Genomic DNA, 27802 nt, shown 5'->3' on the forward strand with positions numbered 1-27802 from the left:
CAATTTTAGACACAAGTTGTTGCACTGAATGCCTTCTGTATCTTTCCCTTCCAAGTAATAATACTCAGAGAAGGAAGTGAGGGACAAGTTTGTTCTGTTACTTTCCTACTGTATTTCTTTGATGGATATAATAGGGCTCCTTATTCTTCAGAGATGTCAAGACTGGTCCCTTTCATCAGCACAATGAGGGAATGTTACGGGAACAGCTAAAATTAATTCAACTGACTGATGGAAGCTCTTACTCTGAGAGAGCTCTCAGAACCTACGAAGCACATTAACTAACTTCTGAGTTTCTGCTTTCCATCCCCAGCATTTCCCATCCCTAAAGCTTTGCTTTGGGCCTATAAGACCTGTGTAAGGACTTACAAGCATCTCTGGGTTGCTCCTTCTTTACTCTATTCTCATTTTTTGAGAAAAAGTGTGAAAAGCACTTAGGAAAAATAAATCTCGGTATCATAAGCGAGTGGTCTGCAATTTGGGGTACACATGACAATCCACTGGGGTGCAGGAAAAAAAAACACAAGAACTTCAGTAGCATGTGTATATAATTTATAAAGAATTGCGTATACACATATGGAGGGTACTCAAAATTGTATTACTAATAGGGGGTTGTGATCAAAAAAAGTTTGGATGACTTTAGTGTGGTATATTTTGGGTTTCCTCCTCTGTTTTGTGAGGTAATTTCAGCCTATCATTCTCCTATCACTCTGTGTGAATTTTTGACCTTTAGTAGAAAAAAGAATTGTGTTTATGTATGCATATGTACATATAATAGTTACCATATACAAGACTGCCTTTATTAGTTGAACCACTCAGCATTTTAGGGCTTATACAGTATCACAGCATGTATCCATACTTGAATATTTCTTTAATGATGTCTACATTTTAAATTAATTTCTGCATTTTAAATGAACGCTTGTGGTGGCCTATCTTTGAACCTACCTTTAAAATCAACTTTTCTCTTTACAAAGCATTTGATGAAGCCTTTGCTGAGTTCCAGAGACTAAAGTAAGTATTATGCAATTCAAATACAGCAATGGCACCCATAAAATAATAATGGTATTTGTTTGTTTTGTGCTAGAGCTAAAAATATCGTATGAAACAAATCCTAGTCCTACAGAAGCCTGTAGGAGTTTTGCATGTGACTGCTTTGGTATAACTCTTATGTAACAGTTAGGTAATGAAGAAAAAGCAGTATTGCCAAATGACAAGAGGCATTTTCTTTTAACTGATTAAGGCAATTTAAAAGACGAGCTATTTTTCCATCACTCTAAGTAAACCTTAAATAAAATTGGATTTTCTTTTTGTTTCTTTCAACTCCAGGCAAGCTGCGATTGCAGAGAAAAGTAAGTGGGCCTTCTTTGACAGTAATCACAATAAGCTGTTTATGAGGGTTTTCTTCCTATACAGGAAAGTTGTGTGTTGGGAGAGAGAGAGGGGGCATGTATGCACATGTACATACCTGTGCGCATCCTAAAACTAGTTGACCTTACACCAAGGGAAGCAAGGAGCATGATTTAACATTTTGCACATTGCCGCTAATTTAACAATTTAATTTTACAATTTAAGAAGGGGTTACGTGGACTTTTCCAGAATAAGCTCCTGTTCCCATCATAGGGCATAACCAGAGTGAGAAAATTTGGGGGAGAAAAATATGGAGAGGGATCTGAGTTAACTCCTCACTGGATATAGACTCCAAATGGAAAGGGTTTGGGCTATGTACAGCAATCCCTGCTAGTTCCAGCTGAGGTAGCAGGAAAGGAGCAGGAACAGCCCTGCCCTGGGCAATTCATTTCTAACTCTGCATGATTCATAGAGGGCTGGCACAGGCAACATAGTCGTGCTCATTACTTCATCAAGTTGCCATTTACTCCAGAGTGTATATTTTACAGAGTATATTAGATGAGAACATGCTCTATAGTCACGTCCTTCCTCTGCCAGGCTCCACCAGGACTTACAACTAAAAAAATCCATGTTCCAGAATAGGTACCTGAAAGCCTGCATGTGATCAGCTTATTTGTTTTTATGTAAGATTCCTATGGGACTTTGAGCTTAACCTGTAGAGCAGATACCGACCTTGTTTACGTCCAGGTGCACACAAAGGGGTGGCATTTCACTGCTGTCACCAAGACTGAAGCCTGTTGTTGTTATTAGATCAAAAACAAATCTTCAGCACTGTTTTAGCTGCCATTCATTCCTTATCAGAAACACGTTTCTAGTTTATGACACTAAAAATTTAGATCACCAGATCTCAAAAATTCAAATTTTTTTTTGTGTGTGTGCGTGTGTAATCACAAGCAACACTGAATCAGTGGCTAAATCTGCAGGACACAGAACATGGACTTTAATTCCCTCCTGTAAGTGACTGATGCCAGCTGTTAACACTTCTTTTGCTGTGAATCAAACGTTTCTAAAGTCCAAATGGTGTGCTAAGAATGCTGAGTAATTCTGTCCTAGCACAGATATCAGAGACAAGTTGTACATAAATAAGATAAGAAGAAAGAACTAGAGGGGAAACAGAATCTGGGACAGAGTTGATTTTGAGAGACTAAAGAAAATTATGTTCATTTCTTTTCAGACCGTGCACGGGTGCTTGGAGGTTTGCCCGATGTTGTCACCATCCAGGAAGGCAAGGTACAGTGAATTCACCAAAGCTTTACACAACAGCTGAACAGCTTGAATGCCTTTCAATGACAGCAAAATATTCACCTTTTTTTTTTTTAAAAAAAAGATTCCATCTTTAAAATCTGCCACATTATTTATTCATTCCCTGTCTTCTGTACATAATGCAATGGTCTTGCACAGATGGGTTTATTTATTTAGGGCAGTGTCTTTTCTTAAGCATTAGATAAAAGTGAGATGACAATGTGAGCTGAGACTAAAATTCCTTATGTAACCAGCTCTTTAAAAATTCATGCGCAGGTTTCACTGTTAGGTTTATCTATCTATCTATCTATCTATCTATCTATCTATCTATCTATCTATCTATCTGTTTATTGTAACAGGGTACCATGGAAGATTTTGATTCCCTTTTTTTCATAGGATAGTTACACATTTTGTGTCTTATGGAGTTAACTGATAGTCAGATCTGTCAAAGCTGCCTTTTAAACAGGCTAAAAGCAGTAAACCTTTCTAACTCAATTCTCTTTCATACCAAAGGAGAAATTTTTCTCTATTTCATTGGGGTTAGTGGGAAGGAAGTCAGAGGAAGTCACTGGTATTACATCGGACTATATTAGCGGAGTTTGGCTAAAAGATTATTGTAAGGCAGTCACAGGGGAACACAGCCATGTCACTGCTCAAGCACAGGACAGACATCCCAGGAAGTCAGTTCATAATCTTGTAACCTTTTCCCAGCACTCTGCTTCTACAAGCCGCAGCAAAGTAGCACTGAGACCAAAAGCATCTGCTCTTCACCTCCCTCTGGTCAGCCATAAGCCACTTCCTTTTCAAAGTGTGGGTGAACACTGAAATGAGACATTTGAATGTAGTTGAAAAGCTGTAACAGGATAACTACAGTAAGACAGCTTCTTGATATTTCCATTTTTTTTCTGGTAGTGGGTCAGCTGGGTTAGAGGTACTTGATTATAAACTGAGCAGAAGCGTTAAAAATCTAAAAGCTTGACAATGCAAGACAACAAACATAGCCACCAGATAGTGGGCTGCAGCAGTTCAGGGAAAATTAAGCATCTTGACATTATAAAATGGAATAACATTTGATTAAACTTTTCATTAAAGGATTTAGTGGCTCATGGAATGATGTAAAAATAAGCAGCATTCATACAAGTATTGTAACTGTAGGCAGAGGACAGAAAGAAATAGAATGAATTTGCAGAATTTCAGACAATATTGTTTCTGCTTGAATATGAGATTCTCATACAGGTTTGGCAGGGGATAAATTTGGGTGATTATTATCAGGTTTAAGCTGACAAAAGAGAGTTGAAGTCGAGTATAAGCTCACTAAAGCAAATTGTGTAGTTTACAACAAAAGCAGTTCATAAAAAAAAAAAATGAGTTGCAAAATCTTACCCAGACACACATTGTCCTTGACAGCAAGGACATTTGTGATGTTTGAATAAGCGACTGGAAAACTCCCAGAACTTGAGACAAATATCGTTGACCTTATGTGTCTGGATTCTGTAGATGATCTTTTTGAGAAACAGAGTAGGGCAGAGAGCGTTCAGGGAAAGCACTGTGTGTTTGGGTGTTGTTGGCTCATCTGCCTACTGCTTGCATATATGCTGGAGAGAGGGGGAGGGTGGTTTTCTGTACCTGGTGTGTAATCCATGCAAATTGCACAATCAGCAAGGATTTTGAATATGAGTAAATGAGGTAGTCGAGAACTGGCAATTGCAAGTTTTGGTTCTGAATACAAGTGCAGCCATAACTGGATCTCAAACTTAAACTTAACACTGCGATTGCGATGCTATTGACTGGCTTTTTACACATGAGCTGAAGGATATGTGTGGGAATACATGAGCCAGCACTTACCTAGTGTTAATCAAACAGTGCTACAGATGGCCTAAGAGGCTTCCACTGATAGACATAAAAGCTCTTCAGCATTGGGTTATAATTGGAAAAGGCTAAGTGTCGGTTCATATTAGGGAAGTTCATATCAGACAAAACTAGCATAAGTTTTGCATACAGATGGCCAATTTAACCTAAGTAGTTGTTTTAACAAAAATAAGGGGTTTTATTTTTCAAAGGAGACATTGGATCCTGGCAGACAGGCACTTTCAGACCTAGAAGCGACATGTTACATCCTCCTGCCCACCAGCTCCCCCTGTTCTCCCCTTCTGCCAGGGTTGGTGTCCTCATAGGTAGGCTGGAAGAAGGAGCATGTTCCCATAACTTAGCTGCTTTAATTCAGACCCTGGCATTTTAGTCCAAACTGCCCATAAATGTGAGTATGTGATAATACATGTACATGTATGCAGGTGGAATGGCAATACTTGAAATACAACACATTTTCCTCTCCCATCTGCAATACCCTACTCATGCTAATCTGCAGTGAAACGCAGAAAAGTCAAGCAGAGACACAAAGGGTCTGGACTTGCAGCACCTGGTTGCTCCAAGTGCATGGGCATCAGTGTCCCAGCTGCAGATTTATGATGTGAACTTCTGTATGGAGCTTTGAGATGTGGTTGAAAGAAGTGAGGTTTACTCATGCAGGGTTTTTCAGATAGATCAGATTTCCTGATAGATGCCATTTACTCACTGTAACATCTAGACATGTTTCTAGTCCACCCTCCACCCCCTTCTTTTTTTCCCCACTGGACAATCATCAGAGCCAGACAACTACTGGAAAAGATGGATTACTTTGGAGGGGAAAAGTGCCTCTTACCCTTGTCTTACTCTTGTCCTTGCAGGACAGAACACACTTTGTTACTGGGATAGGTATTTCAGGATAAATACTGCATTATAATCAGGGTTTTCTGCGAGTAGTACAGGCATGAATACATGAGCAAGAACTATAACCTGCCCAAAGAACAGAAAATCTGAAGCAGACAGGTACAGTCACAGAGGGTAACCACTTCTGCTTGGCTAAGGCACCATAATCATGGAACTGTCTTCCAGAAAACTTTGGCATGACCAGAGATCTTGCCATCAACATAGTGGATTAGAAGATACATCTCTACACACTAATAGCCGGAAAATTAACAAGAGTTGGGAACATAAAGAGGAGCACAGATGTCAAGCCGGAGCTAGTGATGCAAGGTTAAGCCAAATGTGGCTATTTTGAGGAATGATTTAGAAGAAAAAAGTCATTGTTGATGCTGTATTCCTTTGAATTAAGGAGTGCTGCACGACTTCAAACACCTGAGGTTTGAATGATGCCCCTATTAGAGCAGCCCGGACAAGGACATGAGCTTATTATCATCTTGGAGTGGCAGATGGGGTAATTTAGTGATGACCTCTTGCTTGCTAGAAAACCAGAACACATTAAAGAAATACTGAATGCCATAAGGGACACGTGCAATTCTTGGCTGAGACCAAGGCTGAGGACATGTTTGCACTGATAGTGTTAAGGAAAAGGGGGAAATGTAAAACCACTTGTTTTCCCCATCTTTTTGAAAAGATGAATTGATATGGTCAAAACCACATTCTTACCAGTGGGCTACAGGAGAAGGCATCCATAATCCCCAAGTTGTCATCAACTGTAGGTGCTGCAGGAAATCAGATAGGGGCCATTTCCACCAGGCTTTCACCACCCCACACCCAGTATGTGTCTTTACTTCAGTACCAAGATATATGTGTTGGTGGTGGTGGGGAAACTTCACCCTCCCTTCTGTTCTCATTCTGTTCTTTAGGATTTGGGATTTCTGTGATTATGATTTTTGTTCTCAGAAGTACAATGCCTTTCTGACATGACAATATATAGGGTCACAATGTGATTCTCCTCAGTTGTCTCTATTTTTGATGTATTTTTATCAAAAGCCTTTAAAAAATGGACAAGAAACTTGATTTCAGTCAAGCAGAACCTTGTCCATTCCTTATGTACCACTGAAGACCATTTTCTCTGTAGTATATTTTTCAAATTTTGCTAGAGAAAAAGTTAGATTTCTCTCTGAGGAATATTTTCAGTTTGGAGCAATGTACTATTTAGTACTTAGACATAAATCAATTCCTTACTAAATAAAGGTCAGAGAAAGGTGTATGTACACTAAAGATTCATGTGAATATATTTTACATTTGACTTTCTATGTGATGTTCACTGTTGCAAACTCTTTGAGAAGATTCCTACAGCATTGTGACTGGAGGAAGGGATAACATCATCCCTTGTGATGTCCATATGTAACACATATGCCTCGGTTGACAACAGCAAAAAAAAAAAAGAGACCCAAACATTGTATGCACCTTAGATGTGCCAGCCTGCAGAATCTATTCAACGGCTAGTGATCTCTCCAACAACTGACAAGATGCTTCCTTCAGTCTGTTTGGACTTAGGAAGCTTACTAACATCAAAGGGAAATACTTACATGAGCACCAAAGAAACAGTAAAGTCTGTTTTGATTTCAGTTAAAAATAGTTTTATAGGACTGCATAAAACAAATTAAGGTAGTTGAAAGAGCTGTCAGGGCATGGTTTAAAAAGATTCTAAATTAAACAAAATATTCCAGGGACACTTTGCCCTTAGTCATTATTTCCAAAAGGAAGACAGGCTTTCTTTACTTCTGTGGCAAATACGTAGTGAGCTTAACCTGAACAAATCCATCTAATAGATCCTCAAATTCATATTTTGGGTCTAACACAAAAATGCAGCTGATATCTGGTTTCGTATTAAACATTATGCATGGAGAAAATCCCAGTAATCATTATTAGAGCAGAGAAGAAGGTCCATAAAATATTGAAAAGGTCGTAATGGAGTTTTTGAATTAACTGAGTTCTTTTTCTTTACGATACAGAAGACTGTGACAAAAACTATTGATCACTGATGATGACATGTATCCATTTCCTAAAAGCAGGAAGCTAAATGGGAGGAGGTGGAACATTTGGAGAATTGTGCATCAGAAAACACAGCAAGTATTTATTGACTCTTACATATAATCCTTTCATACTTTTTTCTGTAGGCACTCAATCTGTCTTGCACTGTCTGGGGAGATCCTACCCCAGAGGTCTCATGGCTGAAGAATGAAAAATCATTTGTATCGGATGCTAACTGCATCCTGAAATTTGAATCTGGAAAGAACGTCAACTTCACCATTTCTTCTGTGTCCACACTCGACTCTGGGAAGTACAGCCTCGTGGTGAAGAACAAGTATGGCACAGAGACCAGTGATGTCACTGTAAGTGTGTTCATACCAGAGGAAGAGCAAGAAAATAAGAAGGAAGATAAGAAAACGAAAGCATGAATTTAAGACTAGGAAACAGAAGTATGGGGGAGGTTTTGGATGACAATGCTGACATAATGTGTGTGTGTAAATGGCTTACTGTTTTAGCAGGTAGCCTTGAATTTTTCCATTCATTTCATTTGTGTTTCTAAAGCCCTTAATTGTGCCAGGGAAAATAGTGCATCTCCCAAGTATTTTCTCACTGCTAACTTCACAGAACCTATTTGTGCCATCCTCTCACCCCAGCCAAATGCATGCTGGCTGTAAACACTGGTCTGCAATTTGACCCCCTTCCTGGGGCACTTGACCACACAACACAAATGAAGAGGGTGACAAAGGATTTGAGTGGAGGCAACTGATGAGGCAGATGGAAAGATAAAAAAAGATCAAGGCATTTCTCAGCTGCAGTTTAGATTTGTTCCAACTTTGGTAAAGTAGCATAGATGGAATGTGTTAGAGAATTCAAACCTTGGAGAAGTTAGTGCTGGTTTTCGTCTACATTAAGGCCCCCTTGTATTGCTGTGTTACTTTAGAGAGGCCTTAATATGGGTGTAATTTACATCCATAAATATTGTTTAATCTGCCCAATTGGGGTAAAAGTACTGTAATATAAATGAAAATGAAGACTTAGGAGGCTAGAATACTACTAATGTCTGCATGTGTCTACAAATATGAATGAACTCTCCTCTATGTTCACAAATAAATGGGATTCACTTCTTTCATTCTGTCACGAGTTTGTTTCACTGTGTCATGTTTTACTGGTCACGGCTCTCCTGGTTGTTCACATTATCTTATTATCTTAACCTTTTCACCACTTTATTTACCTCTAGCTTCACTTTAGATCCATGTTAATCTTCACTTTACTTGTCACTGCAAAATCCCTGATGGCATCACTTCACGTTTCTCAGTCCAGACCTTCACTGCTTCACATCTCAGCTCACAAGGTATTTTTGCCAGTTGAGGCACAGGAGTAGTCTCATGCAGTTCAAAGGGCCTGATCATGAATTTTGACTGAAGGGTGGTAGGTAAGTATGTTGTTAGACTGAGACACTAGTTAATTTCATCCACATTTAACACTGAAGATCAGAAATAACATATTTCTTTAAGATCCTTTGAGGGTACAAAAATAATCTTTACTGGAACTGAGAAAAATATATATATATATTTTTTTTTTCAGATAAAAATATTTAAGAACCTTTCATCCAGATCCAAAAATATTTCAGAACCATTTGTCCAGATCCTGAACACACTTCTATAGATTAAAAACTCCTTGTCAGCCATTTTACAACAATGCCACTGATTATTAGCTGAGGAATAGCAACAGAATGCATATATATTTCCATCCTGTTGGACATATTTGATATGATATTATGCCATACTAATAATTCTTTTCAGAACTGATCTCGCAGCAGCACAGTGATTTTTCACATCAAAATCTAAAGAACAATTGTATATATTTCCAGTGTTCTGTGTAAGGATGATCTGTGTGCATCCTTTACATACTTCCTCATCATTTTTAACCATGGTGGCTGCAGAAACAGTGCTGTTTCCCAGGCACTCATTTTGCTGCAGTATTGGCATTTCTGTGAGGAATACACAGTGCTGTGTAAGTGCTGTGCAGCTAATGCTGACTTAAATCCTTGCCATCTGAGGCTTACTGTCAACTACAGCTAATGTTAAAGGCCAAGTGGGTGCATGAGGGAATTCTTAATGTCTAGTACGTGGAGAATTAAGTGCTGGTTTGCTGGCATTGTGTTTAAAGGTCTTTGTCTTCAAAAAAAAAAATTGGAGTATAGAAACTAATAACGATATTAATAATTCAAAAAAATATATCCAGATTTAATTCAGATTTATAACATATCAAAACATTTTAGCATGTGCTTAATGTTATCCATGAAAAGTACCACTGGGACATGGTAGGTTTATCTGGTATACATCTTTTTTCTTCCAGAATGGTTTTCACATCAGTTATTTTTAACATGAAATTACATAAAGCTACCATGTTTTCAGCATCTCACATAAACAGTAAATGTGTTCAGTCATCACATGGCCTTATCTACTAAAATATTTTAAACTCAAATATTTAATTTTATTTAATAATATTTATTGGGATTACTGCAATCTTAAGTGTGCAATTATGGACAGTAATCAATCACAATCTCAGTTAAAAAAAATCAGACTATTTAGTTACACAGCTGTGTTTCAGACAACGTAAAATAGTTTAATTATTATATTTCAAAATATTAGCAGGAGAATATCTGTAATTTGAGATACATCAAGCTTCCTGAGTTTAGAGAAGAAATGTCAAATTATTTGATAATTTCTCTTAGCATAATATGAGGCCAGCCCAGGGGTGATAAGCAGGTCATTTCATCCTCGACTCAGAACATTATGCTATGTAAAAGCAACAACATTACATCTCTTGTCCATCTTCCCAAGTGAAAACAAGAATCTAACTTGCTCCTTGCAAGTCCTGGTAGCTGATGTTTATTACTTAGCGTTAGCATAATTTAAATGATAATTGCATTTTGGCAGCAGCTTATTTCTACTATTGCATCTTCAAAAATCTGTCCTGCTGCCTCCATCCATTTGGCAGAATGGCAAATTCCATTTGGCAAGGGAATATAAGAAGTGGGTCATCTCCCAGACAATAATCAGGATTCTGCTTCTCTTTGGTTCAGAAGACGTATGTGCCATGAAAATTCAAGGAGTAGTTGTTTCTAAACATATTGCTGCCAGGGACTCAGTCCCCATTTCTTGCTTGTGCATTTTCTGTTCTTGCTTTGCTTCAGGTGATTGTGATTTCTGTGTCAGGCCAGACTGACGTGGCTAAGCATGCTGCTAGTGTCCAAGGACAAAGTCAGAATAGCGTAACTCTATCTAAAAAGAAAAAGGCAACTACAGCAAGCAAACAACATAAGGAAGGGGAGAAGAAAGGTAAGAGTGCTTTCACCTTTATGACAGCTGCTCCAATGGAAAAAAAATGTTGAACATTATGCAGATAGTAGTCTGTACTGATCATCACCTCACAGGTCCCAAAGAAACAAATTTACTGTATGCATGCTCTTAAGTGACAACAAATGCAAAGTATGAATTGCCAGGTTAAACCTCAGCGAGATTTAAGTCCCCATCCCACCGAGCTACCAGTTCTCACCTTGGCTCACCTGACTGATAGAAGTTTTTTAAGCCATAATGTTACGGCCCAATTGCTGAATGCAGAGGAAATATTTCCTAAGCATATGTACATATACAGATTGAATTATTTTTGCCAGCTAGACATTTGACACTTGCAAAAAAAAAAAAAGAAAATATATATATATATATATATAGGCTAGGTAAATGCCAAAGTGTTTTAGAAAACTGACCATATGGGTATTTGAGATCAATAAATTATTCTCTCTTCATTTTAAGTCCATATTGAATGTTGAAGTCGGAATTATAATCAACCATATTTCCATCCAGTCTAGAGAAAGGGTGGAAAATGAAAAGCCCTCTGGTGATTCAGCATTCTTGTGTATTACAGATTTTTTCTCTTTGGTTAGACTCTTTTTTTATATAATTGCTACTTGGACATTGATTTATTCTTCACAGCTACATTTCCCTTATGTAGGGCATTTTAGATCCAAATAAGCCTTAAATTCCAACATTATCAGAATATATATATTATATGCTTTTGCCCAAGTAGTTTTTGTTTTTATACATTTGTACAAACAAAATGTTTGTAAAAATGTTATATCATTGCTGACAGACCATTTTATAATCTTACTCCTCCTGTTTTGGTTCCTAAGGCAAGAAGTAGTAATTAACAGCATTTCTTTCCTCTCTTGCCTTGCTGCTATGGGTAACTTGGACATTTCTGAGCAGTTGTGTAAATGAGATGCCTTACGTAAGAAACAATTATTTGTGCATGTAAATGTTTTGCAGGCTCTATCCCTTAACTTATTTAATTAGAGATCATAAATATTTGGCCTTGTTGTTGGTTCTGTGAAAAGTAGTAGCGTCTGTGATACTGAATCTCTTTGAATGGGTATAAGAAGAGGAAAATAACATAATAAGGTCATAACCAGTGCTAAATGAAAATCTAGCTCTGCATTCCTCCATGTTGCCAACTATAGTAAATACAAAGGAAATTTTATTACTTCTCCTAAATCAGATTTTATTAAGCCACATGTAGATGAAATTATTGCCACAGAAGAGACACCTGACCCAAAAGGAATCCCCACAGTGGAGAAAAAAAAGGATGCAAAGAGCAACCAGCACCCAGCAAAGAAGGCTGATGAAAAGGCTGCAGCAGCAGAAACGGTTCCTTAGCCCACAGAAGGCCTGGAAACAGGGAAAGAAACCACTGGGAAAAAAAAAAAAAAAAAGCCTCGAGTTAAATCCAATGTTCTTGAATGAAAAGTATGATCTTGCTGTGATCTTACTATGTACTAATATATTTTAGCTGAGTTTTCATGGGTGGTAGGCTAGCCATAGTACTTTAACACCAAAGTTTGTGTTTATTTTTATATGATTTGTGATACTTCGTAACTTTAAATGCACAGTAGGCGTCCACTTAGGTCTCAGTATCAGAGTGGTTGTATTGCAGACCTTTCTAAGCACCTTGATAACGCCCCATGTACTGGCAAGGTGATTCTAATTGCTAGAAAATGTCCATGATAAACAGAGGTTGTTAGAATGAATCCTGTCCAGTAAATAACTGACTTTACTGCCCTGTAAAAGAATGTCGATATCAGTTTTGTGGATCTGTTAATACTCGTAGGCCAACATAGCTTGAGGCAGGCCCCATTTCCTTTCTCAAAGAAACCGTACATATGGTTCTTTTCATGACACGTGGGCTGCACTTTTCACCGTGACCACTGAAGCCACAGGGGAAGATCTTCAGAAGCAGAACCATCTCCTACAGCCACAGGGAGGCCACAGGTAGGTTTTCATTCAGTTCAGGTTTCTCTCATCCACATCTCTTTCATCAGATGGACGATGTTTGGTATTTCTTACCACTGAGATTCACATGACTGCTTTCCAGTCCTTTCCACTTCCTTAATTCCCTCCCTGCCTTGGTGAAGTACTGTGGGTATAGCACTAACCCATAAAGCATCAAATGCCCCAAATGCACATTTCTCTACACCATTTTTGCTACTGAAATCATATTTCTGCTTCCAAAGCCTGCCAGACCCACTGTCCTCCTTCCCCCCAGTGACTCAGCCCAACACCAAAGCAGTTAACCACCTCTTCTTCCCCTCCCTGGGGTCAGGCCCAGTGGCTTCCTATGAACCACAGGAGTCAGCTACATTTAAGCCTACATATATATAGCCCACGCAGCCTTTGTGTGTGGCTACGTATAAGCCAAGAATCTCTGCTTTAAGTCATTACTGTGTTCATGCACACATTTATTTAGTGAGGATGTAAGAAAATGCAGCCTGTGGATGCTCAGATATGTTGGAGGACGGAGTTCGAGCTGAAAGATCAATAAAGCAAAGGCCAGAATTTCTTTTGTTAATATGCAACCTGAATTCAACTTCTAAGTCACCAGAAGTTATTAAGTACAAGAAATAAAACTATTGTAATTAATAGGAAAATATTTTTATTGATTTCAATTCTTGGAAGGCTCAGTCATATTATATTGGCTATCTCCAGATGTATTGCTGATGGAAGGTTGCTAAACCCTGGTGATACTTCTAGGGTGTTAGATCTACGACAGAAGTGGATATACTGAAAACATGAGAAATACCAGTTCCTAGTCCATTTTTATCGAATTGTTAGTGTGAAAAAGAAAAACAAAGAATCTTATATTGGCTTATATTGGCTAAATCTTATATTGGCTAAATATTGACTGCTACACCCTCCCCCCCCCCCCAAAAAAAAAGTAAAAAAAAAAAAAAAAAAAGTAGTAGAAACTTAAAATCCAGTACAATTAAAATGATCCTATTAGACTTGGCTACTGTTTAACACAGAGCTTTATTCGCTATTACATTGCATCTTGTTCTTCATCTATGTATCATAGTTTAAATTAGCAAAAGACTGGAGCAGCATGGCAGGGAACTACCCAAGTGTAGGTCTCGTACAGGAAGGCGCATTTCCAAGCTAGGAGACATTTTAAATGAGAACCTTACGTGCATGTAGGTGCTCATGCAGTTTTTACAGAAGTTGATAAATATCTACAGATGTATGATTACATCACGCTGCCAGAGAGTTACAGTCTGGCCTTTCAAAATGTTTCACAGCTGCAGGTTGTTTCACATGACTCTTAACTTTCTTTGCCATGGTTATTATTTCAACTTGATTTACCTAACTAAGAATCCATCACTTCTTACAGTCCTTTTGGATTGCAAGTCTGTCTCTCTCTCACACAGCCATCAATGGCAGTGTATAAGTTATAAATAGAACAGATTCAGAGCCTGATCCAATTCTTGTAGAATTCCTGCCAGGGCTTTTTTCATGTGTTTTAATGGAAAACAAGCCAGAACTTAGAAGAACACTCAAACAGTCCCAAACCTCAGATAATGAAGCCCACTTTACTCCCTGTGAAGCCAAGGGTGGATCCTTTTGCTCTTATTTTAGCAGAATCAGGTCTTAGCTTTTTGTTGAAAGAAAAATCAGAATTCTCCTGATATTTCAATTCTTTTTTTTTTTTTTTTTTTTTTACTCTAAATAAAAAGGGATCAGAAGGTGGTTTGATTTTTTTTTTTTTTTAATTTGGATGGTTCCTCAAAAAGCTGGAAATGCAGTCACAATAATATTGTTCTACTGGAAAATATTTTCTAGGCAGAAGTATAGTGCTGTTATGCGTGGTAATTGAAATACATAAATAAATATTGCAAAGATTAAAAAAAAAAACTTTAAAATTTTCATGTTTATTATTTAAGCTGTAGATGTTCACAAGTGTAAACAAAACATTGATATTAAATATTCATATTAAATATTAACAGAATTGTTGAATATATGCTTGATGAAATTTTTCTTGCAACCTAAGTGTAAAATTTACATTCTATTCTCCTTGATAATTATGAAAATCGTTTCAATCTGTGTCCCTTACATACCAATAGAATGCAAATAATTTCTGAAGAAACAGAATTGCCTATCAAACACACAGAACCATTTGACTATATTTAAAATCAGACACTGGCTGCAATATTTAACTGAAATCCCACTTCTGGATCAAGTATTGTCACCAGTATATTCCATTCCAGAACTCTGGAACATACTGGAATACCAGAATATACTGCAATGCTCTGGAATACCCTTTATATTCCAATTGAGGAGTATATTATAAATTCATATTTTTTCATTATTTAAGTGTGGGAAAGTGTTGCATATGAGCTATATTATCTAATCACCTTCCAAAATTATAAAGTGTGTATTTCAAAGATTAAAGATGTGAAAGACAGGCTTTGTGTAGCACCAAAGTAAAGGCATTGTGTTTCCATGTGTTCCTGACTTCTTCTGAGAATTATCTCTGGATTTGTTGCCAGTTATTGAGGAAGATCTGTCAGTGGCCTGAGACTGATAAACCATATTTTGATAACATGTAAAGCAGTAATATTTGAGGCAGCTAACTGCAAAATGAGATCATCCTTAAACTAATTAGTCTAGGGTGGACCTCCGCTCTGTATCTTTGGAAACAAATATAAAGGGAATGCATGAACAATATTTCATTTAAACTGCGCTTGCACTGACTGGACACCTGAAACAAATCTTTCCATGCAGCAAGTTTTCCAGTGTTGCTAAAAGGAGAGTAAGTTTTAAGAACTGAAGCAAAATGTTGGCCAGAGGAAAGGGCAACAAAAGCTGTAAAGTGAAAAACATTAGAGAAACTCTGTTCCACAAGGGCTTCTGGAGATGAAGGTAAGAGGGACAGTGAGGGGAAGAGACTGATAGCAAGGGGAGGAAGGAAAACACCAGATTCATCTGCAACTACATTCTGCTGACTTTTCTCCTTGTCTCACTTCCTATTTCATTTTGTGGGATGCCTTTCCTGTAATCTTCCTCCTTCTGCACATTTTCAAATGCAACATCTTTTCTCTTTCCCCAGCCTTCATCTCCTGCCACCCATCCTATCTGCTACAGTCAGTTCCATTTACTGTGTATCACTCACACTAACAATAGTAGAATACAAACTCCTACTTAATTAGGCTGTGATTTTGGCACAGATAAGGATTTCTATCATGTCCATATCAGAAGATGGTTTGTGAAACACCTGCCAATGATTGACAAAGAATGGAGAAATGTTGCTCACGTGAGACTTGAGCTGAGTGTGCTGACAGCCAAATAGCCCAAACCAGCAAACAAGCCCATCAAGTACAGTGGGACTGTTGGTGTGATTAAATATTCCTGTGGCTCAGGTGGCTGGTAGAGCCCTGATGGGGAAAAACAAGAGCAACGTTTGTGGTGAAATGGCAAAATAAGCATAAATGACATGGCCTGGAGGCCTTGGTTTAACTACCGGTGAGTTATGGTTCAACAAGGACTGCAAATCACACACAGATACAGATATAGCGAGATCCTATCTACACCAGTACGTGTGGAGCCCCATGCAGTTAGAACGGAAACAAATCTCACTTAATACAGCTGCAGAAAACGAAAGCCATCTTTACAGCTTGATTTTAATTTTCTGTGTTTAAGTGCAAAAGAGTAGAGAACATAAAAGGAAAATAATGAAGGCTGTCTACTCCAGACCTTCTGGTTGTCTGGAGATGATGATTTTGGAATGGAAAAGATTACCTAAGGGGAAAACGTTGTGTTTTCGAATGAATACCCCTTTAATCAGAAGCTCCTTCTCCAGGTCTGAAATACAAAAGCATGACTTACCAATTTGCTACCCCTTTTCAAGTTAAGATTTTTCTGTCAGCTAAGAAGCTGGCCTGCTTTTGGATTAGGCTTAATTTTATAATAGGATCTGGCTTAAATTTGATATTTGAGGACATGCCATAAATTTAGCCTCCTACCTCTTACCTCCCTGCAAACTGTTCTGGCTGGTGTTGGAAAGGAGAACCCCCTCAGCTGAGAAATCACTTGCTGTTATGACTGGCAAAGATAAGATCACGGAAACAAAAATGAAAATATTGTTAGAGCAACTTCTGATGCAGTTACCCTCAGAAACTGAGGAACTAGCATGCAAAATAAGGAACACAGTAAAGATTGGAAATGCCCTATTACGGATGCTTTGCCTTTTTAGCTGAAGCACAGACTATGTGTTTGTGGCAGATGTTATGCTAAGATGGCTAGGTTATTATGACTCCATTATAAAATGGGAGGCATCTTTAGAAAACTGCTGCAGCTGAAGCATGCTTGCACTGAAGGGTGGAAAATTGCTCCATTAATCTGTGTTGCGTCCTCATACCCAGCGCCCTAGAAAGTGTTCCAAAGCTGGCTCTGAATTTACAACATAATCAAAACGGACAGGTGCGAAATCTGCCCTTTCGTTCTTTTTACCTATGTGTATATAATATATTGTCACTCTATCCATGTAATTCAGTGTTTGTGTCCTCTTCCAAGGACTGCTTGCTTTGCAAAAACACACCACATGTCTTGCAGGGATAGACATTTAGTTCCATGCTCAAAGGGATTTAAATATGTTATTTGCAAATAAGCAAACTCTCTATAATTTTTTACACAGCTTGCACCAGGAGGTACAGATGAATACAAGGATCGTCTTATCTGTTTGTAGGACTGGTACAAAAGATTTTCGAGGAGGCTCTCTCAGCTGCACTGAGTGGTTTGTTAATCAGCCTGTTTGCTTATGTGACAGCCATGCAGAATGGGTGTGAGAGCACAGAACGGCTCCAACACCAAGGTGGGAGCAAAGCAAACACCTAGTCAACAGACTGGCAGGTGAAAAAGTCACTGGTAAGCAAATAAAAGTACACTAAAATAAAGAGGCAACGACGGATAGTGATAACACTAAAATCATGTTTGGAAGACCTGAGCTTTATTTCCAACCATGTTACTTCTTTCTTCTCTCTATACTGCAGATTGTTTGGGGTGAGATTATCCTGTTTTAGTACAGTTTGGGGTGAGATTATCCTGTTTAGTATCATTTTGGGTGAGATTATCCTGTTTCAGTGTATGTATCAGTACCAAGTGGGCCTCGGGGCTATACTTGGAATCAAATAATCATATTCAAGGCAAACTCCCTGAACAGCAGCGTAAATGACAAAACACATGGGCCAAGCAGCTGCGGACCTGAAATACCCACTTGGCCTGCTGGACACGTTTGGGTTTGGCAATTTTTGGCAACTAAATAAGCCACCTGCAGCCCTCCCCGGGTACCATGCCGCCTTTCCACAGAGGGATGCAGCGAGAGATGCGCGAAGCTACCAACACCCCCCTCCACCCCAAAAAGCCGTGTTTCTCGTGAAAACCCCCCGTCACGAGGGGCTAGCAGCGGGATATAGCAGTAAAAGACCCTGAGGAAGGGGTGTGAGGAACTGTGGCTGTAGGACACGCCGAGTTAGGGACCCTGCCCGCTACAACGCCCCGACCACACAACATGGCGGCCGCCCCACAGCACTTGGGGCAACAGCCACCACGCAACCGCCGCCGGCCCCGCCCACCCCCCGTGCGGTCACGTGGCGAGGCGGGGCCGCGCCGCGCCGCTGAGGTGGCGCGCGCGCCCACGTCCGCCTTGCCCACAGCGAGCGGAGCGGGCGGGCGGGTGCACGCGCACGCGATCCAGCGTGCACGCGCTGCGCCAACCGCCTCAACCGCCGCCTGGCGCAGCTCGCGGCCAGCCCGGCGCCGCTTCCATCCCCCCCCTCAACGTCCTTCCTCCTCCTCCTCCTCCTCCTCCTCCTCCTCCTCCTCCTCCGCCGGCCCGGTTGAGGTAAGCGATGGGGAGGGGGTGGGGAGGGCGTTCTGCTCCCTCTTTTGAATTTATTATTGTTATTTTTTAAATAAGGGGCGTGTGGGTGAAGTTGTAACGGCTGGGGGGGGGTAGGCTGCCGGCTCGGGGGTGCCCGCTGGAGTTTCAGCCCGGTGGCTGTGTGGTGTGGGGGCTGAGCGCCTTCCCCCCCGTGAAGCGGTGCCCGGCTGCCTGCCGGTGGCTGGGCGAGGCGCTGTGCCGCCCGGGCGTAGGGCGCTGCCATCCCGAAGAGCGGTGTGGTGGATGTAATTCTCTCCTGTATCAGCGTCTGATCTTTCGGGGACGGTGTTCCAGAGTGAGGAAGGATTTGTTAGCCCGTAACGGTATGTGGTGTTATTTAGGGTCGTGTCGGGGGGGAGGAGGATGATGGACAGTCCTACAAATCACAGGATCAGTGAGTTGGAGAAGACCTCCAAGATATCTGGTCCCTACCACCCATCTCTCTCTCTTTCCAGTTTTGAATACTGAGCACCTAATGTTTGAAAAATACGTTGGAAAGGGAGTTGTGGGGAGCTGGGGGTCAGCCTCTTCTCACATAACTAGTGATAGGACAAGAGGGAATGGCCTCGAGGTGTACCAGGGGAGGTTCAGGTTGGAAATGAGGCAACATTTCTCCTCGAAAAGAGCAGTCAGCCATTGGGACGGGTTGCCCAGGGAGGTGGTGGAGTCACTGTCCCTGAGGGTGTTCAAGGAAAGGCTGGACGTGGCGCTTGCGGACATGGGTTACATTGGTGGTAGGGTGGTGGTTGGACCAGGTGATCTTGGAGATCTTTTCCTATCTTAATGATTCTATGTTTCTAAGAGGGAAAATGAGTGGGTTTATATGTGTTTTAAGGATGTACAGGTATTCATTAGTTAAAATGAAAAAATCCTAAGTCCCTGTGTGACTTCACTTTGTGTCACTGGAAGTGTGGGCATGGCAATCCTGCACATATGTATGTGTGTACATGACCGTGGCCTGTATGCATGCTAGGCAGCTAGCTCCAGCCACAGCTGTCAGTTCTCTCCTAGCCCCTGCTCTAGGCTTTTTGCATCCCAGAACATACAGGAATGTAAACAATTCTACTATCTCTTAGAGAAAAAACATCAAGGAAATCCTGTTTTATTGAAGTAAGCAAATGTTTGGTGAGATGTCCTTTAAAAACATCACTCTTATATGGTAGAATAACAGAACTGAGAAGCTGATGTTAAGTCTCTAAGTAAAGTCAGGACGTTGGGGAGTTTGAAATGCTCCATTGTGTGGCAATATTCATACTACAGTAAGAAGAGGCAGTGCTGAAAGGCTGTAGTAAGCAATTACAGTATTAATCGTTAAGCTCATAGCTTAACTTTTCAGTTATCAAAATATTTGTGTTTTTTGTTTGTTTTGCTTTGTTTTTTAATGGCCTGTAATAGAAGTGGTGTTTGAACTTGTCTTATTCCTGGAACTTAATGTTTTGGATTGTTAGAAAATGAAGTTACTTGTTTGATATTCTGCACTAGGTAAACATGCATCTGAAATGTTCTTGTATTGCAGTGCAGCGAACTTTGCCCTTTCTCCCTACCTGCAGCATTTCTTGCCGCTTGTGTAAGGTCGTGGGGAAATGTAAGCTGTGCTTTTTGCACTTCACACCTCCTTATGTATCTGAAGCCCAGAGGCTGCACACAGGAGCCATTCTTTGTGCTACATGCTTTTTTAATGTCTCCGTCTCTAAGAAATTGCCGTCTAGCTCAGATAAAGCTGAAAAGATTTTGTTCCAAGTCACACTGGGAACTTTGATAAAAGCTAAAGATTAAATTAGTTGCATTTGGTATTGTGTTTTTTTCTCCTCAAAGATGCTTACATAGCTAAGACTCCAGAATTTTCTTCTTTTTCATTTTTTTGGTAGTTAAGTGCAAGGTTGCAACGTGTAGGAGACCAGGGAGTCAGTTCTTCAGTGTCTTTGTGTGTGAGCATCAAGTATCTGAGCTGAATTAGAACACTGCTATTTCCACTTTTAGCAAAATAGATTTGGCTTCTACATGGAATAACTTGTAATCACTGCTTATATCGTGAATTGCAAACACCTGAAAACTGTCTGAAAGAGTTGAAAGGATAGCTTCTGGTGTGAGATCTGGTGCTGCAAGTTAAATATATCACAGCAAAAAAGCTTTCAGGTTTATACAAACCAGTGAGTGGTACGTTTGTGATCAAATTTCACTCTAAAATACATGCTTTACATGTGTTCCTGCAATACTAGGCAAATTGTAAGAATGGAACAAAGTAGCATGCTGTATCCCAATGACTTTTGGATCTTATGGTGCTGATGAGAAGTACTTTCTTGAACTTCTGATCTCACTGCTCTCTGCAACTTCCTGGGGAGGGGACATGCAGAGGAAGGTCTGTCTGCTCCTGGTAACCGATGTCAGGATGCACAGGAACAGCACAGAGCTGTGCCCAGGGAGGTCCAGACTGGACATCAGGAAACATTTAGTTACCTTAGGGGGTTGGTCAGACTCTGGAACACGCTTCCTAGCAAGGTGGTTGGTGCCACATGCCAGTCAGTGTTCAAGAGGCATTTGGACAGTGCTTTCAGCAACATGCTTTTTAACTTTTGGTTGGCCATGAGAGGTCAGGCAGTTGGACTGGCTGATCGCCCCCATCCCTGGAGCTGTTCAAGGCTGGGTTGGATGAACCTGATCTAGTGGGTGGCATCCCTGCCCATGGCAGGGGGCTGGAAGCAGGTGATCTTTAAGGCCCTTTCCAACCCAAGCCGCCCTATGATCTCTGAAGGTCCGTTCAACTGAACTACTCTATCTAACAAGTTGCTAAATGTATATTTTAAAGCTCTACAGTAACACAGAAGTGTCATTTCTGTAAATACCTCTGTAGGCGAGCAGAGTTTAGAGAATTATAAATGAAATTATCTACTTCAAGCATAGAAAAATACTGCTGCTGCAAAGAATGTTTTGCTTTCAAATGAGCTTTTACTCTGCCTAGCTGCCCCCTCTCCTTTGTCACAAGCATTCAGGTGTATCGTAACTTCAGGGCTTGTGTTTCTCTTGGTGTTGCCAGGCTGCTTTGAGATGCAGCTCTGGTGCCAAGTCAGGCCTGAACATAAAGACATTGGAGGACAGAGCTTACCCATACTTTTGGGGGTTAACATTTCTTCTTTCTTTAATAAGAATTTAATGTTTTCTTGTGTTTATGTTTCAAGGGAATTTCAAAGTAAAGGATGCTAGCTTGCCCTTGCTAAGTATTTTGTTGTTATCAGTGTCTTTCAGCTTTGCAATAATGGCACTTGACAACATGCAACCACAAGTTGTCCCAAGTCGTTCAGTGCTTTTCCCAAAACCAAGGGAGATCTCATCACTGTAGTCTTAATAGAGTGAACAGATAAGAATTTTAACTGAGCAATTAGGCCATTTCTTTATCCAAAATGCTGAAGTTCAATACCAGAAATCCAAATACTCTAAATATTAATAGAAAAGTCTCCAGTTTACCATGTGGCGTTTCTGTGTTGGTCACTGTGGCTGAAGTGAACACGTGCTAAACCAGTCGTAGGCCATGTCTTTAGACGTACTAGTCTTTTTCAACTGCGTAACTGTCTCCTCAGGAAATACAGGTTTTTTGGCTTGATGGTTATGACAGGCCTTTTAAAGGATACATGTAGAGGACTCTTTGCAAAGCTCTTGTAAGGAAGAGCTTTGAATGATGAACTGTAGCTGAGATCCCATTACAGATGGAAGAAATTCTCTCTCACTTGCTTAACTGTAGAATTTAGTGTGTTCTGTGAACTAAAACAGTGATATTTTTTTAAAATAAATTCTTGGCCTTAAAGACTCTTTTTCCTCAAATGCAGTGTGTATGTTAACAGAAACAAGAAATCTGTAGGGCTGCTTTGCAGGTTTGTCATGTCTCGTATATATGGTACAGGCTTGCTGTTATATGCTAAGGGTGAGGAGAAGTATCCTTCAGACTGATGTGTGATCTCTGCTCATTAAAACTTAATAATGCTGGTAGATTGCGTTGGGTGAATGAGTAAGCATATGCTGCTTTGCTCAGCTGTATTGAGTTTTCCCCTTCCCAACATCTCATGCTGTGCATACCTTTGGGTAGGAATTCAGCGTTTTTACCTATTTTTCTAATAAAATAGCAGTCTTATGTACAAATTGAATGTATAGATGTCTTTCTGTTTTGATATGAGTGCATCAACTCAAGCAAGGCTGTGGAGAGTTTAGCAAATAAAAGAGGTTTCTTGTTTGCTTATGTATACTATATTTTGAACTTGGGTATTTCAGGGATTTGTTTCTCAGAATAAGTACATTTCTGTTTGTTCCTGTCAACCTAAAGATACGTGCTAGTCTCAGATCTTATACTCATGTATCCATCCTAAATGTAGCTAAGTAATTTACTGTTAATAGATAGGATGCTTTTCTTGCTTAAATACACATGCTTTGATTTTGAGGTAGGGAAGGTTGGAGGAAAGTGTAAATACACCTGAGGCAGATCAGTGTATGGAGAGATTTCTTGGGCAGTGGAAAAAGTAGACAGGTAATGGGTTGCTTGTAGTGCTTTCTAGAAAGGAAATTCAGGAAAAGCTTCATCAGGCTGCTTCTCTCGTGTCATGCAAAATGAGATTCAGACATTTTGGTTACTGTGGCATGTATCTAGAGATAAGTGGGACCAAGGGTGATGTGGCAGTGGAACAGTCTGTGCTGCTGGAAATAGATTGTCTGCCAAGTGGGGCAGACGCTTGGGTGCGATATGCCCGTGCAGATTTTGAAAGGGTGCAGTCTGCACTAGCCAGTTATTTCTTTTCAGTACCTTGAAAGAAGCGAATGTCTTCATGTACATTGCTTTTTTGGTGAATGTAACAAGTTTTCGGTTGAACTGATCAATTCATCAATATTTTTTATTTTTTTATTTATTTTAACAATACATTTCTATTTATTTTAAACTTGCTTTATAAGCTCTTGAAGTATTCTGTCTTCTTCCTCTGAAATTCCTCTGTAAACAGAAAAAAAAAAAAATTAAGAAAATTGAAGATAGGGCTCAAGTTAATGAAGGAAAGATGCCATAGTACTGGAATCAGATGATTCATAGTAAGTCATTCAGATATAAGTGGTGACACATTACAAAAGGGACATGCCTATGCAAAGTGGATTTTCTTGATACCTTTTTCCTGAAATCAAAAAAATACTTAAGCTGCACTGACGAATCATCTCCTTTGAATGCCTAACTGCCAGGAGATCTGGCAGAAACTGTTTGCTATCTTGCGTTCCAGATGGAAAACTAGACATTTGATTTTATTTATTTTTAATCACTGGTTTAGGGGACAGTGCATTGCTTGTTGCTTTTGTATCACTGGTGTTTCTCTACAGTCTATTAACTGCTTGGATTCTTGTACCATCCTATTATTACTTGTGATAAGTGCTTTATTTTCATTACTTTAATACTTACATTTTGGCCAGCTGGAAATTTTTAGGTAAATCAGGTGACACTGCCTTTTATTTTTTTGGCATTTTTGAGCAGGACTTGAATTTTATTCACAACAAAATTCGTCTAAGTGAAAATATCATTCTCACTAGATGCTAGGCATGTTTAGCCTTTATATGGAAAACTGTAGCAGGTATTTTAATTTTGTATAAGAACTGAAACTAGGTAATGTCTTTCCCCGCTAGGTAATGTCTTTCCCCTAGAGGAAAATCTCCAGCTGTTTTCTCTGGGAAAAATTCTCTTTCAGAAGGGACTACAGGCAGATGGTCTTCATTCAGTATGTCTTCTGTAATTCATGCGCAAATAGATTTTCACTTGGCATACTTATTAGTCTATATATTAGGTTTAAAAGTCCATAACAAGAATGGATAGACTTCTGCAGTTAAAAGTAACAATGATGCTGCACTGAATGTATTTTACCTCAAACAGGAATGAGCAGAGCTTAATATCCAGGTTTGGTAAGCAACTGTTTCAGTGCAGGGCTGCTTGCGAGATCTCAGGTGCTGGAAAGCATTCTCAGTCACAGTCTGATTTTCGTAATACCTATGGAAGAATTGGGAAGTCTTCTACTTTGTTTGCACCCTATAGCCAAAGCATTGCCAGTACATGAAAATGAAGTGGGCTGGAATTTAGGATTCAGAGTTGGGCCTTAGGGAGAAAGGACCTTTTCCAACATCAGGATGAGGTGTGGTGCTTAAGACTTGGCTAATGGTAAGTAAAAGGGTTTGGGGGCAGGATGGAGACCTGTGGGACATGGACAAAGACAGGTTGTCCCGTACTTGCTGTATGTATAATGATTTCTTAGAAAAGGATACACTTGTCTCAATCGCTTGTCTCAGCAAATTTCCCCAGATCTGTGAGTGACTTGTGATTGTGTTCTCACAGAAGCTCCTGCCAGCAGGATTTCTGCTTGCTTCCTTCTCTGTAGACCTTAGAACAACATGTACTGAGGAGAGGTGGAGAAGATTCCTGGAGCTGTGTTCTGGCCTTGCTGCTTCTACAGTTCCTGTGCAGTGCAATCGAATCACTGAGATGTAACTTCCACTGGCAATCAGCCTTGTTTGTTTGTTTTGGAATCATTACCTGGGATATGTCAATATAGCATATAGAAGAAGTGTTTTGAATATACCTCTTTGAGGTAAATAATGTTGTAGGGGAACTCTGCACAGTCAAGTCTTAACTTAAAAAAAAAATAAAAAATCTGTGGTTTTAATTCCTAAACTCCTGGACTTAGTTTTCCATTGCATAGGTGAAAAAAAAAAAAAAGCCTCCATCTCTGGGATGCTTTAAAACTAAATTAATAGAGCCAAATGTGTTATGACGCATACTACAAAAAAAAGTACCATTTAAAAATGGATTTATATTTCCATCAGGAAGCATGCATGAGCAATGGGGTAAGATGTGGAGATCCACAAAGAGAAGGGAAGAAAAAGAATACAGTGTGCTGACTGATCTTTGTCAGCCGTATTTGCTTGCATGAGTCTAATTAAAAAACTTACGTATGCTTTCTGAGGCTAAACCGCAACAAAATCTACCCCATAGCAAAGAGCTGGTGTAAGGCTGCGTGGCAAATACTGCTTCTAATGCTTTCCAAATTTTGTCTATTTGCTTTTCAAAACTGAAGCTAATTTTCTTGTATGAATGGTAAGTAAATAGCATTGTAGTTAAAAACAAACTTACTCAGAGGGAATTACATTGAATTTAACTTATTAATATTGTGAAATAAAAGACAGGGAGGCTTCTTAAACATGCAGAGCTTATTACCTAAGCCTTACCTTACTACCTGTATTCAAAAAAATAAAGCAGTGACTGCAGTGTGATCTGCATTCTGGAAAAGCTGTTTTCTAAAACACTTCTAAAAGCTTTGAAGAAAATTAATGCTAATCTGAAATACTGAGCAGTTCTAAAATAAAGCAGATATAACAAAAAAGCTTTGGTTTTTGTGTGTCCAAAGTCAAAAGTGTTTTAAGAGAAGCACTGTCTTAGAAAGCTGGCTTTTGTTCTGCTCACGAACTTGTTTCTTAATGTATTTAAATGGAACATGTGATGAAGGAGTGATGAACAAGCAGATGAAAACTGAGTGTATCCTAGTAATTCCTAATGTCCTTTGAAAACCCTCTTCAGATCTGCTAACAAAACCAGTAATCTTTCTTGTGAAGTTCCATTAAATGTGAGTTTATTCAATATGTAGAAAAGGACCCTTTTGGGAGCAGCTTATTGCAACCTTACTGCAGTTGTAGTGATCCCACCACTCAATGCACGAGTATGTCATCAAGCCTGATTTAATTTTGGCCTTGGGTGTAGTTCTTGAATTCTTCTAGAAATGCAGAAGTGATTTGGTTGCATCCAGTGTAGTTAACACATCAGAGTTTAACACATCAATTTAAAAAACATAGAGGAGGAGAGAGTGCAGATGGTAGTAGAATTGGAGATGGTCTTTGAGTTTGTAATCCAAGTAGTCCTACACAGCTTTATGTAGTAGGCACAGGGTAACAACGTGGGGGTTGAGGGGTGGCAGAAGAACATTAATGGTCCCCAGGAATGTGTCTCCCATCCCCGGATCACAGGGATAGAATTGTTTCCTTGTCCTTCTCCACTTCCTCACCTAGCCAGGGTATGATTTAGAGAAGAAATGACACTTCAAAATTCCTCAGAACAGAAAAATCTTTTTCTTAGTCATGGAGCATACAGCAAGCTTTGTATGTGTTGTCCACGCATCCAGTTCACACTGCTTTAACAATTCTGTTTCAACAAAGTAGGAATACTTCCACAGGAGGAAATAACGTTTATTCTGACGTACCTTTTTTTGTATGGTTTGGTATAAGCTTGATACCACGTCAGTAGTCTATTTGGTATTACAATGCTATTTCAAAAAGGGGGAAAACGTTCCACAAATATCAGCTGTCATCATAGTTGTCCTATAACCTTGAATACGCAACCCGGTGAAACCATCAGCAAAGGGAACAGGCCTTTGGAGGGGCAACTGGTGTTCTTGAACACGGTGTGCAGCAGCCTGGGCTCGCACTTGGAATGCTGCCACAGGGGAGTAAAGTCATAACAGTGGGCAAAAAGTCTCCAAGTGAGCCAATGTAGACTTTACTTAAGAATCATTAACCAAATCCCTGTTCCTTTGCATGGGAGCTTCAGCTACAGCCACGTGACCAAACGTAACGCAAGATCATTACCTATCAGAGCAAACATATGGCAAAGTCTGTCCGTGTTAGTGCTTATCTCAAAGAGTGCAAGGGGGCTGTGACATTTCAAGCAAAGCCTATTGGTGAGGGAGTTTCTATGTGAGGTTTCTTAAAGAAGTGCTTCCTTTTTAATCTTGGTCTTGCGTGGGAAAGTACACCGAGCGTTTTCCTCTAAGAGACCAAAAGTTTTGCATAGCTCTTCTACCCCTCTGTGGAAGGAGAAGAAATGCTGATCCAACGTTCTGCTATGGCTGTGATCTTTGCATTTACTTGTACTGTGGAAAGTTAGTTTGTTGTTTTCTGAGATGAATTTCTCAGAAGAGTATGATTTTGAAGATAACTTCAGTAGAAATGTTGCTGCTGCCCATGGAAGGGTTCCTTCTGGAATCTTGGTGAGTGTGACATGTATTGCTAATTATGGGCTCCTATAGCGTAATTAGCTACTAAATCACCTGCT

General features: G+C 39.7%; 2 protein-coding genes across 5 annotated transcripts in view; both read left to right on the top strand.

Moving 5' to 3' along the window:
* MYOM1 (myomesin 1) overlaps positions 1–8562 on the top strand; it is a 72307-nt gene extending 63745 nt beyond the window's left edge. For both annotated transcript variants that reach the window (XM_084282119.1, XM_084282118.1), the window contains 4 exons: positions 972–1008; positions 1324–1346; positions 2579–2634; positions 7572–8562. In XM_084282119.1, coding sequence (XP_084138245.1) covers positions 972–1008; positions 1324–1346; positions 2579–2634; positions 7572–7853 — 398 coding nt within the window. In that variant the 3' untranslated portion in view covers positions 7854–8562. The remainder of the gene's footprint in view (positions 1–971; positions 1009–1323; positions 1347–2578; positions 2635–7571) is intronic.
* A 9980-nt stretch (positions 8563–18542) lies between these two features.
* LPIN2 (lipin 2) overlaps positions 18543–27802 on the top strand; it is a 45581-nt gene continuing 36321 nt past the window's right edge. Inside the window, exon 1 of one of the 3 annotated variants that reach the window (XM_084306836.1) lies at positions 18543–18654. Coding sequence is in view for 1 of the 3 variants with exons in the window: in XM_084306834.1 (XP_084162960.1) it covers positions 27651–27737 (87 nt within the window). In the remaining 2 variants the exon portion in view is untranslated. Of the gene's footprint in view, positions 18655–25260; positions 25290–27566; positions 27738–27802 lie in introns of those variants that run through there. The other 2 variants (XM_084306835.1, XM_084306834.1) reach the window with 2 other exon arrangements.

The sequence above is a fragment of the Netta rufina genome, assembly GCF_964035555.1.
Source record: "Netta rufina genome assembly, chromosome: 2".
NCBI classification, from domain to species: domain Eukaryota; kingdom Metazoa; phylum Chordata; class Aves; order Anseriformes; family Anatidae; genus Netta; species Netta rufina.